Source organism: Amblyomma americanum, chromosome 8 (assembly GCF_052857255.1).
Source record: "Amblyomma americanum isolate KBUSLIRL-KWMA chromosome 8, ASM5285725v1, whole genome shotgun sequence".
NCBI lineage: Eukaryota > Metazoa > Arthropoda > Arachnida > Ixodida > Ixodidae > Amblyomma > Amblyomma americanum.
Genome location: NC_135504.1, coordinates 57,205,728 through 57,223,185, shown reverse-complemented (window position 1 = coordinate 57,223,185; position 17,458 = coordinate 57,205,728). Strand labels below are relative to the sequence as shown.

The following is a 17,458-nucleotide window of genomic DNA, read 5'->3' as shown; positions in this document are numbered from 1 at the left end:
CCTCCACGCCGGGCAGCTCATCCAACGACCAGCCGAGAACGAGGGCAGCACAGCCACGAGGAACTCCCAGCCCGGCCGCTGCAGACAACCAGCCATTCATCGAGCCCGTGCCACACCACGCTGACTCAGCCCCGGCGACGACGAGCCCAGCTTCTGTCCCGTAAGCGGCATCGAGCCAGATGCTTTAATTAAATCACTTCAAAATCATTTTGGAGTCTGTGCATCAATCTCCTCATGCCCAGTGTGGACCCAGGGTCATTTTAAGAAACTGGTTCATCACACACACACAAAAAACAAGACGGAGAATTTAGCATGGCTAGGCAAAAGGCAAATTACCGTAAAAATCCACGTATAATACAAGGCATGGTTTGGGGACAGAAAAACGGAAGAAAAAGTTTTCATTCGTGCATAATGAGAGTGAAGAAAGGAAGTCAGCTCGCAGACACTCCGAATGTCGCGGAAGTCGAACATCTTCTGATTATGTATGCAGTCATGCTCAATACAATGCGCACAGCACGGGCGCCATATACGTAGGTGGGAGGTACAGACCCGGGCGCCTTTTTCGCGCCTTCTTGTGTCCTGTACAGCGAGCATGCGCAGACCAGTTCCGGCATACACACAGATGCGCAAGCTTTGCAAGCATCTGAGAAATCGCTGAAAAAAAAAGAAAATAAGAAAAAGCAAAGCACTAAACCAGCAGACCTGCTGTGTTGTTGCCGCTCAGGCGTTCCTAGGGGACTGGCATCTTCCTCATCTTCTTCCACGCCGGCCAGCACTTCCCGGCCGTCAAAGATGACGCCTGCGGCCGCGGGCCTCACGGTGATCTCGTGGGTCAGTGTATTCACTGTCAGGATCTCCTCTTCCTCTCCGCACACAGGCGAGTCCTCAAGAGGGGGCCATGCCGATCGCGGAGATGGCAGTGCCCCCTGGCCCCCGGCATTGTCTAAAACCGAGGAAATGTCATTGAGGTCGTACTCCACCAGGCCCTCCTCGTCGCTGCTGTCCCCTGGTGGCCGAAAGAAGCGAGCCTTTAGAAAAACCAAGCACATGCCAGTCTACTTGTCCAACCGCAATGCACAGTGGGGTTCTCCATCTCAGCCTTAGAATGGGCTTCATTACTTCTTCGGGACCCATTCACATATTCTGTCGGTAACAACTAAATGCAAGTTTGATATACTTCTGAACACAAGCCACCTGGACTGACTTTTGGGTTCTGAAACGCAGCCTGTAGCTTGCAACCAGGTGATCAAAATAGCCTTAACTTGCGACACTGCATCACAATGTTTGAGACATGATTTTTTGTTCTCCTCAGACGGTACGTCACTCGATGCTAATTTCTATGTCAAAGCTGCTGGGCAACCAAGAGTGAAAATCATTAAATTAAGTTCCATTTGATGCCTGCGATTCAAACTGGCTGGCTGGAAGATAACTCTAACCCTATATACTGAGTTAACAAATCATCTCTTTGGTTAACATTTAAACTTTCGTGTCTGTAGACACCCTTTACAAGATCACCTCTGAAAAGGTGCTCACAAACGGAATGAGATGAGTGCAGAAATCTTTGCAGAATTTCTGACACCTCAACATAGTCCGGATCGCCCACAGATCTGAATGCACTAACTCACCCGAGCTAGAGCATATGTCGGCTGAAAAACACGACTACATGAGCAAAAACTTGCTCAAGAAGACATGAGATGTGCAGAGAATCAGGCTAGTTGGCATACATTTGCAATATTGAACAGCAGATCACTTCACTGAAAGAGCAGGGCGCCCCTTGTCCCAACCTCACTCTTTTCAACCAATGCTGTTTTGAGCTCCTTTCAGTCATGAGTGTTTTGGGCGAGTTCAAACCAACAAGAACGCATGTTCAGTATGTGTTGTACTTACGGGGAACATGAGAAATGGTTAAAGAAAAAAGGTTTCACTGCAAAGCAGGAGTGCGGCTTTTACAGCTTGTCCTCTAGAGCTCTCTATGTCTTTTTTGCCTCGCGCTGCAACCTATATTTCTCAAGTTATGAGCCGGTTTCAATTCTTCTTATGTCTCTCCCAAATAAGACACATACTGTACAAGGACTCGCTCTCAGACCAGTGCCTACTTAGGCTACGAATTGGCTGGGCTCACTCAGAGAAACTGATTTCACTATGGTCTGCTGAGGCTTACAACGAATAACTCTTAATATCCACATGCTCAGATTCATTTCAACCACCAGGCATGGCGAGTAAGTTCACACATACTGAAGTGCACCCAAAATTACACATTTCCACCAATGCGCCTGCACCCTTTCTGCTGCATGCCAATTTTCGACAGTAAAAGAACACTGAAAGTGTGAGAAGAGATGCCAGCTGGAATGCTCACCATTCTCCGGTGCTACCGGTCCATTGCACAAATGCCCATTTGTGACCGTTGGTCCATTCTGCACCACCTGCCGGTGCTGTGCCACAGCCTCGTTTGCAATCCTGCGCATCTCGCCCACAAATGAGTCCTCGGTGATTGCGAGTGAGTCCTCAAACGAAGAACCCCCCCTCCCCGCATCGTCCTCCTCTGTCGTCAGGTCCGAAAGTGCCGACTCCTCGATATCGTCCCCAACGTTCCACGATGCACACTTAGGGATCGGCGACACGCTGGGACTCGGACAGTCCATCGTCGGTGTCGACGTTCGCACACACTGCGCCTGCGGGCTCGCAAAGTTATCATCATCGTCAGCCAGGGTAGCTTCGGAGCAGTCCGACGTGTCGTCGCAGTCCGGCATGGCTGTCAGAAACATCGTCTCTGACTCAGATGCCGGACGGTCCAACAGTCCCGGCACCAGCCCACAGCTCGATTCCTCCGACTCCAGTGCCGTCACGTACGAAGCACTGTCGCGGCTGCTGTTACTGCCAGCCTTCGTTGTCGGCTCGGGAGCCGCCGCGGCAGCCGGCGTTGACGTCTCAGAGTCGTCTCCGCTCTGGCTGCAAGTCAAGACAGGGGCGCGCGAATCAGTCGCCGCTCCCAGGGCAGCGGCGTCGCCGGAGGGAGAAGAAGCGTCTGGGGTGTTAGTGCTCAGCGTGCCACCGTTGACGGAGTTAGCGGCCGGAGGGGGCGGGAAACAGCCGTGTGCTGAAGTGCAACCACCACCAAACCGTCCCGCGACTCCGTTACTTACGTCCTCGCGTGCCGCTGCCGTAGCCGTGGAGTTCCGCTGACCATTGTCCCTATCGGCTGGATGCGGTGACGCCTCCGTCACATGTTGCACTGTGTCACCAGCGCCACTGCCCCAGATGCCCATGTTCGCTGACACAGCACCATTGCCACCACTAGCAATGACCCCACCATTCACTGCACCATTGCCAGGTGTCACCACAGGACCATCGTCAAGCCGCCTCCAGATGTCCGAGTCCGCCCCGAGGCTGCGGGGCTCACTACCACTGGCGTCCACATCGTCAATGACTGTGATGCGGAACATCTCTGCCACCTTCTCGGGTCCCTCGCGGAGCAGGTCCTCAACCGAGGCGCTCTTCTTGAAGCCGAGTGAGTTGAGCTCCCGTGAGTCAACTGACTCGTTGCCCAGGCTGTCCTGCCGTTGCATCGACTCGCTGGGCAAGTCGACGGAGGCCGTGGTGGAGCCCGACTCGGCAGCCAGGATGGCGTCCAGGTCGCGGATCGCCTCAGAGATGTGGAACGACGTCAACTCTTCTTCCTCCTCCTCTTCCACGGTTGGCTCCGCACGGAGGTCCTCAGCGCTGCCATGCAGGTTCTGCAGGCTGGCGGCGACAAAGTCACTCTCGAAGCCAAGCCGGGACAAGGACAGTGCGGCTGGGTGGTTGGGGGCCAGGTTGTGCTCCTTGACACGCTCAGGCCGAAGGGCGGCCCAGCGCGACTCGAAGTCGTGTGCGTCACTGTTCTCGCGCTGCAGGTGGCCAAGCAGCTCACGCAGCTCATGCATGGAGGGCCGGTCGTTGACTACCTCGCTCCAGCACCAGGTGGCCACTTGGTACCTGTGCCGGCATGAAACGGCAAAGTGAAACTCTTGTCACTTGCCAATGTCTGAAAAGCAGTTTTTCTGTTCATAAACAAGCCTGCTAATCGTCTCCTCAAACTAAATGCAGAAGAGTCATCCTTTTACAAAGGAAGAACTGCACCTTGTGCACCAGCGCCATCATAAACTACCTCATAAATAGACAAAAAAAGTATTGTAGCACCCTCTCTTGGGTGGCGCTAGGAACTCGGATAGCGCGCGCCGCCTGGCGAAGAAAATAAATATGGCGCCCGGCCGTGGCTCGTGCAGCCGCGGCTCGCAGTTCTGTTCTGGTGTCGGTTCGCAGCTGCAGTCTTGTTCCTTCGCTCCTGAAGCATTAAGCCTACAGTATAAAAACTACACTCAGTACTGCATGACTACACCCCGTTAACAGTGAATTCAGCGCCTCAACACATGCTCTACTGTTGTGAACAGTGGCAGACACAAAAAGAAAACTCACAGGCGATCAGTGTGCCGGCCTGCCGGCGTGGTGGGTCTGGAGGGCACCAGGTTGCGCTGCACAACCACCCGCTTCAGCACCTCCTCATCCGAAAGGCCCTCATAGGGCAGGGCCCCCAGAGAGAGCAGCTCCCACAGCAGCACCCCGAAGCTCCTGCACATACACACCACATGGCACTGTTAGGCTGGCTGCACGCAACAAATTTTTTGGGGAACAGGTACAAGAAGGCCGTGGAAAAGTATGAAGAGACTACTAAGGCAAAAGTGAAGAGATGCTGCGATAATGCAGCACAGAACATTATGGGTGTATATCACGTATGTGAAGTACTAAGAGTTACTTGGGAAGGAATAGTGGCGCTAGACCTTACTTTTTGGAATGCGGTTTTGTGCCTAAGGGCAGAAGTTCAATACAAGCTAGAAATAAACCAGAGAGCCACTGGATGATTAGCATTAAGAGCTCACGGCAGAACGACAAGTCAGGCAGTACAGTGGAGCATGGGCTGGGCATTGTTGGACGTGCGGGAAGCACAGAGTAAAGTACTGTGTGAAGAACATCCGAGGAAAGTGGACATCAGACGGGCAAGATAAGGTATTTAAATAACTGTGCAGAAACAGCATTGACTCACAGCTACAACGAAGGTCTGGAAAACTAACCAGCAAGTATGCAGGAAACCAGACCAGGGAAATAAAAAGCTTTGAACGCCAGGTCAAAAAGACCCGAGGGTGGGAACTGGAGTGCAGTAGCCGATTGATTTTTTGGGCTTTAGCAATTCGTATTTGTGCAATACTTCAGATTTTAATGAGGAACCATCATAGACCTCATAAGAACGTGTACATATGCACGACCAACATTTCAGACTCCGTCAGGCCCAAAGTTTTGATTTTTTGGGCTTTAGCAATTCGTATTTGTGCAATATTTCAGATTTTACAGAGGAACCATCATAGACCTCATAAGAACGTGTACATATCCACGACCAACATTTCGGACTTGTTCGGGTCCAAAGTTTGATTTTCTGGACTAAAAAAAAATGCCAGCAAAACTCCGTGGAGCCCAAAAGATCGAATTTTCGGCCTAACACAGAAGCTAGCAAACACTGCTGCCATGAACAAGTCTTCATCATCGTCGCCACCACAGAAGATGCAATCTTGCATACAACTGGATTAATTCAGACGGATTGGCTTAAACAGACTTAGCAATTTCTGTACTCTACTGTTGTCACTCGAGCTAACGGCACGTTCTTCGCTCTTAATGAGGTGGTTTAAAAAGATGCAAAGTTTGGCTGCATGATCTGACCTCTACATGCATGCTGACGGGCTTGCGATGTGGCTTGCCAACAGAGAACAAGCTTATGACATGGCTCGCGACATGACCCATGGACGCGGCACACATATTTTGGTATTGGCGATGTGAAGTGTGGTGCAGACATAATGAACGCATGGCTTTGACTCAGATGCTAGCTAATGTTAAGTGTTACATAGGAAATGGTAAAATTCACAAAATTTTAATGTGAAGTGTAACATAGAAAAATGCAAAATTCACAATTTTTTAATGTTAAGTGTAACATGGGAAATGGTGAAATTTGCAATTTTTCAAGGCAGTTTTTCGCAGCCAAGTGATTTTTCAAGATTCACAGGTTTTTTTGGACTGTTTTTTTTGGACTACTGGGACCACTTTTCGGGTCTCTTCCACTTTGTCGCAGACTTTATTTTACCAAAGAAAAGACTCTGGGCCTGCACAGAAAACGGAAAAGGCAAATCAAGAGTGAATTGTTCTATGACAATGCAAGAGACAGCACCACCTGTTTGAAGCGAGATTAGGGTGCCTCCAAAAGCAAAGCTACAAAAAGAAATTTAATCAAGATAACAACCAATGTGCAGTGTGTGGTAAATATCCAGAAACATTTGAGCATAATTAGTTATAACGTGGCAATATCTGTCCAGACGTCGACACAGGCACAGTCGCTACCACAGAGGCCCTAGGGTTTAGGGGCAACAAAGGTCGTCTCTAAACCTTGGCCACAAAGAAATTACTACTCTTTCCCACAGCCTTGGCACATAGCCCGAAATGAGAACACCACCAAGTTTGCAGTAAAACACAGAACTGCAGACAGCACCTCTAAATCATGGGCACTGAATAAAAACGTAAAACTGCAAACTTAATACTAGGCCACATGATGAATGGGAAAACTCAGACTCTCGCGTTTCTTACGCTTTAACAGCTAAACGAATACAGTCTCTTCCAACACCAATGTCCAGGCACTGACCAGATGTTGGCCTCCTTGGTGAGTTCCCGGGCCTCCAGGGCGAGGTCGGTGCAGTGCAGGGACTCGGGAGCACTCCACCGCAGCGGTATGGCTACTTCACCCACCAAGTGGTAGTCCTCCTGGGGTAACGGGGTAGTCACACCAACATAAGAGAACGATAAGAAAATCAATAGAGGAGAACTGTGAATTGTGGGATTTAACATATCGAAGCCACACATGGGCTATGAAGGATGCCCGCAGTGGAGGGCTCCGTATCATTTTCGACCACCTGGGGTTGCTTAACGTGCACCAACATCACACAGCACACTAGGTTTTTTTTTGCATCCAATAAGTGTGGCTGCCACAGCTGGGATCGAACCCACGACCTTGGGATCAGCAGCCGAAAGCCAAAGCCACTGAGCCATCGCGGAGGGTAAAAAAAAAAACAAGCAGCCTGACGCCAAAAAAGATAAAGACAAGAACGAGCCCAGTTCGAGCTGCTTCCATTTGGACATGCCCACTTAGCAGACACCCCCCGAGTACGGACCCAGGTAGGCATTCAAACCTGCTAGACACACTGAAAGCTTTCTTTGCCTGTTAGCCCCAAGTTCCGGCACAAAAAAAGTAAACTGCTAATTTCACAAAGTTCCTGACATCAAGCTATAGTTGTATGGCTGTCAGGAAGATGAGAAATCAATACCCAGAGGTGGGCCCTGTTTTGTAAAGACAAGTACATGTTTGGAGAAGCACCATCAGTCTTTCAAAAAAAACAAAAAAACTTCAGTGCTCGGAGTTCGCAGAATTTTTTTTTTTATTTGGAGCAAGGCCTCACCTTGTAGGCCTGGAGGGAAGTTCCATAGTCACCGACCTTGACAGTCTGGTTCCGGTCAACAACACAGCTACGTGCAGCCAGGTCCCTGTTACAGAAACCAGCAAGATGCAGTAAGAGCAGTGGCCTTTCAACCAAGGGGCATAAAGACAGCCCCATGATGCTCTTTGTTATGACTGCCAGCTCTGCCTCTCGACCCCTCGGCAGCCCGACAGTGTTGACAGTCCGAGATCGCACACAAACCTCGGACTATTGTATTTGCTCGCGCAATTTGCGCATTTTTTCTTTAAAATTAGGGCTTCAAAAGTGCAAATTACGAAAGTTTTTAAACACGCCCTAAAAAACTCTATGAAGCTTGTAACACACAATATACAGTAGAACCCCGCTGTTACATTCCTCACTGCTGCGTTTTCCTGGCTGTTACGTCGTTTTCGTCCGGTCCTGGCATAGCTCCCACAGGATCCAATGTATTGGGTACCCCACTGTTACGTTGTAGCCGTGAAAACGTTCCTGCATGATACGTCGCAACCTGGCACCCCAAACCCAGCCGGGCAACGCGCGCCAACCGCCAATTTGACGAGTCTTGGCCAGGCTTGGCTACGGAATTGGCTACAAGACCATGGCCTCCGAGATCACCTCCTTGCATGCGCGTGGGTAATCTCGGAGGCCATAAAAAGCCGCATGCGAATTGGAGAGATTGCCACTAGATGGCCACTGCCTCATCAGCCGAAGCGAGTAAAACCCGCGGGCCCGCAGCAATCCAGTCTTTCTTGTTTGTGCGGTTCAACCCATCCGAGTTGTCCGTGTCCTTCCGTGAACAGCTACGCTGCCTACGCCTCGTCGGGCCTCGCTAACACCGCGAGCGATTTGTCGTTCTTTGATGGCGTCGCGCAAGCGCAAGGCGCTTTCCCTCGAGGAAAAGCTGGATGTTCTCAACGCAGTCGACAGGCAGCCAGCGCGGAAAAGAGTCGACATCGCCAAGGATCTTGGTCTGCCACCCTCGACGCTTAACAGCACCGTCTCGAAGCGTGCCGAGATACAAGGGAATGCCGCGCTCTTCGGCCCGAAAGCTAAGCAGGCTCGTGGCGCCAAGTATGGAAACCTCGACGAGTCGCTTCTTACTTGGTTTAAACAAGCTCGCGCTGCCGGTGTTAACTTCGACGGCAGCATTTTGCGCGAGAAGGCGATGGAAAATAGCCGACCGACTGAGCATCAGTGACTTTGCGGCGTCAAATGGATGGATCGACCGTTTCCGGAAGAGGCACGGCATCGCGTATAAGACGGTATCCGGGGAAGCAGCAAGTGTAAACTTGGAAACAGTCGACGATTGGAAGGCCACACACTCTGCCATAATTGAGGGGTATGAGCCTCGTGACATTTACAATGCCGACGAAACGGGTCTTTTCTTTCGGGTGCAGCCATCCAAGTCGTTAAGCCTGAAGGGCGAAGCATGCCACGGAGGCAAATGCAGCAAAGAACGATTGACGGTGCTCCTTTGCTGCAACATGGATGGCTCGAACAAGCTGAAACCATGGGTAATCGGAAAATACCGAAACCCACGGTGCTTAAAGAACATTCGCCTGCTGCCATGTCACTATAGAAGCAACAGTCATGCATGGATGACGGGTTCTTTGTTCGAAGAATTTCTTCGTTACTTCGACAACAAGATGGGCTCCCAGTGCAGGAGTGTTGTCCTTTTTCTGGACAATTGTGCTGCCCACCCGAGAGACTCGTCGTTTCTTCGGAACGTTAAGCTTGTTTTTTTTCCTGCAAACACTACAAGCCACTTGCAGCCGTTGGATGCCGGCGTCATAAAGAACTTAAAGCACTCGTACAGGAAGTCCATCGTAAAGCGCTGTCTGGCGTGTATTGATCGCAGACAGCAGCCTACGATCGTTTCAATACTGGACGCTATGCACTACGTCGCTTCAGCGTGGACTGCAGTGAGCGCGTCAACTGCACAGCACTGCTTCGCGCGGTGTGGCTTTCGCATGGACGGCGGAGAGGAAACTGCCACGGAAGCTGAAGAGACGGAAGCAGCCTCTGATGATCAAGAGCTGAGTGAAGCTTTGAATGCGCTGGGTGCCACGGGAGTCACGTATGACGACTACGTCGCCATGGATGCTGCTGTCGTGACATCCGAGTGTCAGAGTATCGCCGAGATCGTTGCAGACTCGGTCGCGAGTGAAGCCTCAGACTGTGATGACGACGAGGAGCACGAGCCGCATGATTCCGAGAAGTTGGCGGACCCGAGCTTTGGAGAAGCAGTCGCGGCTCTGGACCTCCTCCGTAGGTACGTCGCACCTCAAAGCGACGCTGAGAGCAATGCGGCTTTCCAGGCCATCGAGAAACGCGTGGTGTTTTCCAGCGAGCGGAAAAAACAACAATCGACCATTCTCGATTTTTTTAAGACCTAAGCTCACTTGATGCCGAAATAAATTGTTTCAAGGCAAAGCTGCACTGTTTTCATTAATTTTCGGACCTTTCCTCACTGTTGCGTATTTCTGGCTGTTACGTTTTTTTTTTCTGGTCCGGCGAAAAACGTTTGAACGGGATTCCACTGTATACTGTATGTTGCCGCCCACATAAACCCCACATTTTACACCCCTCACTGGCCGACAAAAAGATATAAGGAGATAACGGGCGATAAAATAGCGCCCTCGCATGCGGCCCAGCTGACTAGTGGCAAGCTGCACAATAAACGGTTCGGCAGTTTCGAACTCAGGCACGCACGCGAGCCATATAAACGGCACACAGTTCACGCCCTCGTCACTCGCACCTTTCACAACCGCACAAGGTGATGCAGCCACGCCGGTTTTCTCAAGCCTGCCTTGCGCGCACCCCCACGTACATGATGGTGGTATGACGCAGCAGAGAGTGCAAAGTATGCGTGCAAAAGTTTTTTTTTTTTAATCCGGGTAAAAAGTTGGGGGTGTGCAAATTACGCGAGTAAATACAGTATACAGTCGACTGAATTTTCGGACGCCCAAATTTTCGGACATGCCTGATATTTCGGACGCCTTCGCGGCACCGCCACGAGCCCCATAGAATCAATGTATAAGGACATCTGAAGTTTCGGACGCTCGAACCCTCCACCGTCCAATTTTCCGGACTTTTTGATGCGACGGAAGGTCATTTGGCTTCTTGCGCAGCACCCTTGCGAAGGAAATCGACTTGCAGCCGAAGCATATCACCGCTCTGAACCACAACTAGCCGAATCTAGCCGTCACACAGCGATTTGGTCTGGCCACGCTGGCTATGTTCAACGCCGCACTTCCGCCTCCGGCGGAGTTTCCGGAGGCGCCGCGGCGCCATTTCGTTCGTTTGCGCAGGCCACATTTTGGCTAGCATGGTGTGTGGTGCGTGGTTGTGCTGTTGTGTCCCTCCTTGGTTGTGTCAAGTGCGCTCTGCGACACTAGGCCTAGCTGCTTTGACGCTCGTCAGCAAACTGCACTGTTTGCAACTTGAGGATTTCGCTTGCCTGCGATGGCCCCCACTCCGTCTTCGTCGTCCTCGCCGATGGCATCGAAGCGTGGAAAACAGTACCGTCGATTAACGATGGAGAAGAAAGCCGCCATTATTAAACAAGTCGTGAGCGGCCGATTGCAGGCTGACATGGGCAAGGAGTTCGGTATTTCAAAGCAAACAGTATCGGATTTCCTCAAGAACAAGGGCAAGATCTTGGAAGCGGCTGAAAAACCGTCTGGTGCCCAAAAAAAGAATTCAAGCCAGGGTGTCCATCCAAAGCTCGAGGAAGCTCTCGTCGTGTGGCTTAATTCGATGATATCAAAGAGGTTGCCGGTCTCGGGCTGCATCTTGAAAGAAAAAGCGGAAACTCTCGCGGTTCAAATGGACATTGAGGATTTTAAATTTAGTGATGGATGGTTGAGGAACTTTAAACATCGGAATGACCTCAAGTTCAAGAAGGTGTGCGGTGAGAGCGGCGCCGTCGACAGTGCAGTTATTGAGCAGTACCGCAACGGAAAACTTCCGTCTTTGTTGCAGCAGTTCTCTGCTGACAACGTTTTCAACTGCGACGAAACTGGTTTGTTTTTTAAGTTGTTGCCAGAAAGAACACTGGCTTTTGCTGGCGACCCATGCCATGGTGGCAAGCATAGTAAAGAACGGCTGACCGTTCTCGTCGGCAGCAACATGTCTGGCAGCGAGAAGCTTCCCTTGTTAGTAATCGGGAAGCCAAAGAACCCGAGGTGTTTTAAAGGGGCAAAGCTGCCAGTGTTGTACGAAGCCAACAGAAAGGCATCGGTGACTCAGCAGTTGTTCGAAAGTTACGTCCGCAGGTTGGACAGGAAGTTTGAACTTCAGAACAGACGTGTCGTGCTCTTCATTGACAACTGCGCCGCTCATGGACACATTAAAAACTTGAAGGCTGTCCAGCTGGAGTTCATGCCACCCAACACGACTGCAGTCCTCCAACCGATGGACCAAGGCGTCATCCGCAATTTAAAGCTTTTGTACCGTTCACGGGTACTACACCGCAGGGTGCTGTGTACGGAAGACGGCAAAGGTTACAACGTTGACCTTCGGTCTGCTGTTGGAATGCTTGCTGACGCGGAAGGCAGTGAGGCAAGACGCTATTCGCAATTGTTTTCGCCAGGCGGGCTTCGTACTTGCCACAGAGGCAGCAGACATTCCTGAAATCAACAAAGCGATTGACGTGTGCCCGCCCATGGACGACGTAAGCCCGCCCATGGACGACGTGATCAACGACCTCCGCTCTGCTGGGGTTTCCATACCCACAGAAATAACTTTTGAGCAGTTTGTTGACGCTGACAACGGGCTCGACTTCTGCACAGAACTGACTGACGAGGAAATAGTCCGTCAGGTTGTGGGGAACTCGGATGACTCCGATGTTGAAAATGAGGAGGAGCCAATGCCTGCACCGCCTACGAGCGCAGAGTTGACGCGAGCACTGTTGACGCTGTCATCGGTGTACAGTGCTGACACGACCCTTGCTCAGATTGAGGAAAATATGATCGCATGCGAGCGGAACGCCACCCAAACGACAATAAACAAGTTCTTCAAGCCACTGCAGCAATACAGTAAAACCTTGTTAATTCGAACTCGAGGGGGACCGGAAAATTGTTCGAATTAAGCGGAGTTTGAATTAACGAGCGGGCGCTAAAAAAAGCGGCCATCACGCCCGGCAGCACGGGCCGAAGCTAAAACAGGCATATCTGAGATCGTTATCTCTTACTACGCGCTACTACACATATCATAGAGCCCGAATGTCGAAGGAAATAAAGTTCATTTGTTTATGCGGTTGGAGCTAACATCAAAATGCATTCGCGTAAGCAGCAAGCTTAATGATTAAATATGACACTATGCTTCAAAAACATGTTTATTAACAGCAGATTGGCAAAGCATATCAAAGAGAAAAATAATCGGTGATGCGCATTTGTTTTCGTTTTCTTTGCCGTGACTCGACAAGCATCGTATGCAACTTGCCCAACAGCTCCAACGCAGCGTCCGAATTATCATCGGCGGAGAAGTAGCGCGCAGCCAAATCGAGTGCTGACGCTGTTTCACATGCACTCGGGGGTGGCAATGGATCGTCGCCTCCGTCGGACTCGTCGTCGCTGTAAGCTGTGCTCGCCGCGCCCGAGTTGTGCGGCATCTGGTCACCGCAGGCCGCTTCAATAATCTCGGCATCGCTTAATGGCCCCGATGTCTCCACGCCGCTGTCAACGTCTACGAAGCTCTGGAAGTCAACACCCTCCGATAAAGCAGCGTAGGCAGGGTGCAGCGCGACGGAGTCATCACACTGAGCATCCAGCTCTGCCTTGCTGCAGGCTTCTGGGCCTTCAATGAAGCCGCACTTTCGGTAACAGTTCGCGACTGTGTCCGCCTTGACAGCATTCCACGATGTTGCCAGCATGTGGCAGGCTCCGAGGAGATTGACATCGTACGATTTGCCGCTGTCCATACACACAAGAATCCGCTCTAGGAGGTGGCGCCTGTACAGTGTTTTGAGGTTTTTAATAACCCCAAGGTCCATAGGCTGCAGCACAGCCGTAGTGTTTTTCGGCAGAAATGCCAGACGGATCGCCTTCAGTCCGCTGATGTCGCAATGGGCTGAACAGTTGTCGACGAACAACAGAACATTCCTGTTCTGTGCCGCGAACTTCCTGTCGAGTGTGCGCAGCCAATCAGTGAAAATTGCTCGCGTCATCGACGACTTTCTGTTGAAAGTATAATCAACAGGGAGAGTTTTTAGCCCTTTAAAGCAGCGAGGCTTCGCTGCTTTGCCTATAACTAGCAAGCGGCACCGTTCCGTGCCAGTCGCGTTTGCGCACACCAACACCGTCACTCTTTCCTTGCTTCTCTTCCCGCCTGAACACGTGTCGCCTTTGTAACTGACAGTCTTGTTCGGCAGCAACTTAAAATAAAGCGCGGTTTCATCTGCATTGAACACATCGCTGAGCGAGTAATCGGCAAGGTAGTCCTTTAGTTGACCTGAGATCCAATTTTGACACGTTTCTTCATCGACTGCGGCTGCCTCTCCACAAACACTTTTAAACGTAAGTCCGTGACGGGCCTTGAAAAAACGCGACAACCAGCCTTCCGACGCGCTGAAGTCACTTATGCCCATCTGGCTGGCGAAGTCCACTGCCTTTGCGGCAATTATTGGTCCACTTAGCAGAATGTTCCTGCTGCGAACGTCCTTAATCCATGCCATTACAGCATCCTCCATCTCTGGATGAGCCGATGTTCTCAGTCGTTTCCGCGAGGGCTCCATCTCCTTTTGATACGCATTGAAGATCGAGTCCTTGTTCTTGAGGTATGTGGACAGCGTGCTTTTCTTGACTGCAAACTTCTCTGCGATCGCTGTCTTTGTTAGGAGACCACGTTCGACCTCCTGTAATATCTCCACCTTCGTCTTCAAATCCTTTGCGGAGTACTTTCCTCGGTTTGCCATGATTGGCACAGTCGATGAGACGTCACCAGCGAGACACCAAACAAACGAGGAGTATCACCCAACACAAACTTCGCTAGACACCGCGGCAACAAAGACTAGGTGCAAGAGGGGCCGGGTGCTGCGTGCAGGATGAAGGAAAGGAAAGAGTCTTCGCTTCCCGAGCTGCACAATAAAAGGGTACCGGAAGTCACGCGTTCTTGCAAGGGCTACTGGGAGAGTTTAGTCGACGGCGCAGCCAATAGAACGCTGGGCGCAGCGGCGTCGTCTGCTGCATGGGCAGGCGCGCTGGGACGGCGCCCAAGTAGAGGGAAGCGGGGGAACGGGGAGGGGAGGCCCGCTTGATTGAAACGTTTATTTCCATCAGAAAAAAAGCGCGGCTTCAAAAAAATGTGAGGTAACCGCCTCTCCCGAGTACTTCCTTCCTCCATGGTCGCGTGCGTCTCCAATGGTCACGACCGCCTCGGCGCAGCAGAAACCTGCAACGGCTTGCGCCGGAGCCACCGTGGCCGGAGCATAGGCGGCGCCCGCGGTAGGGTGGCTACCCGCGTGACCGCGCGTCAGCCAAAAATAGACAAGCCAATGCTTCGACGCTCCGGCAGCGAAAACCTGCTACGGCATGCACCGGAGGGTTGGTTCGGGCAACGAAATTCACGTCTCACCTCGTGCGTGCTGGCTTATTTTGTTTCTCATCATTCTGCATTTTTTTTTAATTTTCAGCGCATTGTATTTGCTACGAGGTGACTTCTATATGCGAGGAGCAATGCCAGCCATCGGCGCCTAGTTCGAATTAACCGACGTGGATACCGGCATATTCGAATTATCGGGAATTTTGACCCATTGAAATACACAGGGCTTTGCCGGGACCCGGCCGTCAGTTCGAATTAACCGGAAGTTCGAATTAAGCGATTTCGAATTAACGAGGTTTTACTGTAACACCGGCTGCCCTGACGGTACACGTGTACATATTAAACCGGCAGTCGGCTGCATTTCTGAACGTCTCTTTTTATAGCCACTTCACTGATGCTTTGGCAGGGTTTCGGAAACCCGGTACTTCACCCTTTACCCTCTAGATCCGAGGAAAAAAGAAAAAAGGTGCGTTTTTTTTTTGCATGCATTCATTTTTTCAGACTGCCTGAATTTTCGGACGTTTTTACGTTCCCTAGAGGGTCCGAAAAATCGGGCGTTGACTGTATTCGCCGTGAAGGAAGAAAAGACGAGTTTCAGCTCTGTAGCCTTGTCTCCATTGCAAGGAAATGTTGTCAAGGGGTGTAGGTGATGCACCTGTGAGGTGCTGGGGGAGGGGGGGAATGAGGGTAATGATGCTGAGAGGCTTGGGAACGAGGCTAAGCTGTGTGCGCAGGTCAAGATGGCATTCGGATCACATGGGAACTGTGTGTGATTTGCGGTGAGCGTGGCAATGGAGCCCATTGAATAGCAGAGCAGACTTCCTAGTGTAGACTGATGTGTTGTGCCATGGGTGTTCTGTGCACCCCTGGACCTACGACAAATCTTCTGGCACCGACGAGGAATTCATGTGAGCCTAGGCTGCCATCGGGAACAGAGCCCCTTGCTGCAGATGCCGCCGCACTGACTCGCTACTTCGACCAGCAGTACAGCACATGAGATTGCACAGTGGAATCTACGTAATTAAAAAACCCACATTTCGATCTTCCAGTTTACAGAACACCTTGGACCTTCCCACATTAAATGTATTAAACAAATAAACAAGTTTTCAGAGCCCCCTTGGGTTCAAATTATCGAGAGACGTCTTCAGACAGTCCCAAAAGTCCCTGCTGGCACCTGAACGAGCAGAGAACAGTGGGAGCAAAATTTTGTCGAGAAGGAGAGGCAGAATTAAGAGGAGTGAATGACCTTCCCCAACAAAGTGAGAAATCCGACGTGGGGGAACCCCGTATTAGCTCACATTTTTTTTTTTCGAATGAAGAAAGTTCAAGAACAGCACTCTGCAGATAGAACTGCTCCCTGTGAGATTTGCCCATAAATTCTCCCCTGGGACAGGCAGAGGCTTGATGGGTGTCACGTCTCAAAGATGCACATGGACTACTCCACAGTGGAGCGCTCCAGATTCATTTTGACCACCCACGCGCACCAAAATCGCACCGCAAACGGGCGCCTACAGCGGCTCGGTGCCATGAAAGTGTGAGCACCAAGGCTGGGTGGGATTTGATCCCACTCGACAACAGCAGCATGTAAAGAAGGAAAGCCACAAAATAAAGCAACGTGCAGCGAGACGCTCTATTTTATCACAGGTGCTCTATTTTATCGAAGATAAAATAGAGCACCTGTGTGCCCTGTGTGCACAGGTGTTGTTTATCGAACATGGCAGTGGGTGGCTGAGCCGGTGCTCCGGTCTACTTCACACACCATGGTTTCAATGAACCAACACAGAGTGCCCACTCTGCCCTCTCCTTGCACACAACCGTTGCCAGTTCACGCTCGAGACAAGAAGGATGTGAGGAGATGGGGACTGTGCCACTCACACGTGAACAAAGCTCTGGCGGTGCATGTGGTCCAAAGCCGAGGCGATGGCGCATGCCGCCTGCAGGGGAACCGGGCCTAGGAGGAAGGACTCCGCCTCGGAGCGCTTGCTCAGCAGGAACGCCTTCAGGTCCTGCACACAGGGGACAGTGGGAGAGAGGCGACTGTCTATCACCTCTACCAAAAATGACCTCTGATTTGCAATGTCAACTACTCCAACACTGCTGTCCAGTGTTCCATGGTGCATGTTCATCCTTGGTCCAACCTCTTTCCGTTGATCCTACATCTCATGTCCTCATGCCACCAACGGGCCCGCAGTCCGCCCTAAGCGACGCCTAGAGCCTCTCCTTCCACCCTCTCCCAAACCTCACCCTTAAAAAATACCAACTCTGCAGGTCCTGTAAGACCTGCATGCATGCAGTCGGCAGTCATGCAGGTCCACCTGGATCCTATTCTTGCTGACCAGCTGGTGAACAGGAGAGCTTTGTTTCAACAC

At 51.2% G+C, this 17,458-nt stretch overlaps 1 protein-coding gene across 1 annotated transcript in view; it reads right to left on the bottom strand.

The window, feature by feature from the left end:
- LOC144101704 (uncharacterized) overlaps positions 1-17,458 on the bottom strand; it is a 51,284-nt gene that overhangs the window by 11,100 nt on the left and 22,726 nt on the right. The window contains exons 8-13 of the mRNA XM_077634837.1: positions 16,965-17,095; positions 7,530-7,614; positions 6,719-6,837; positions 4,456-4,608; positions 2,357-3,975; positions 703-1,006 (exon numbers count right to left, since the gene is read on the bottom strand). Coding sequence (XP_077490963.1) covers positions 703-1,006; positions 2,357-3,975; positions 4,456-4,608; positions 6,719-6,837; positions 7,530-7,614; positions 16,965-17,095 — 2,411 coding nt within the window. The remainder of the gene's footprint in view (positions 1-702; positions 1,007-2,356; positions 3,976-4,455; positions 4,609-6,718; positions 6,838-7,529; positions 7,615-16,964; positions 17,096-17,458) is intronic.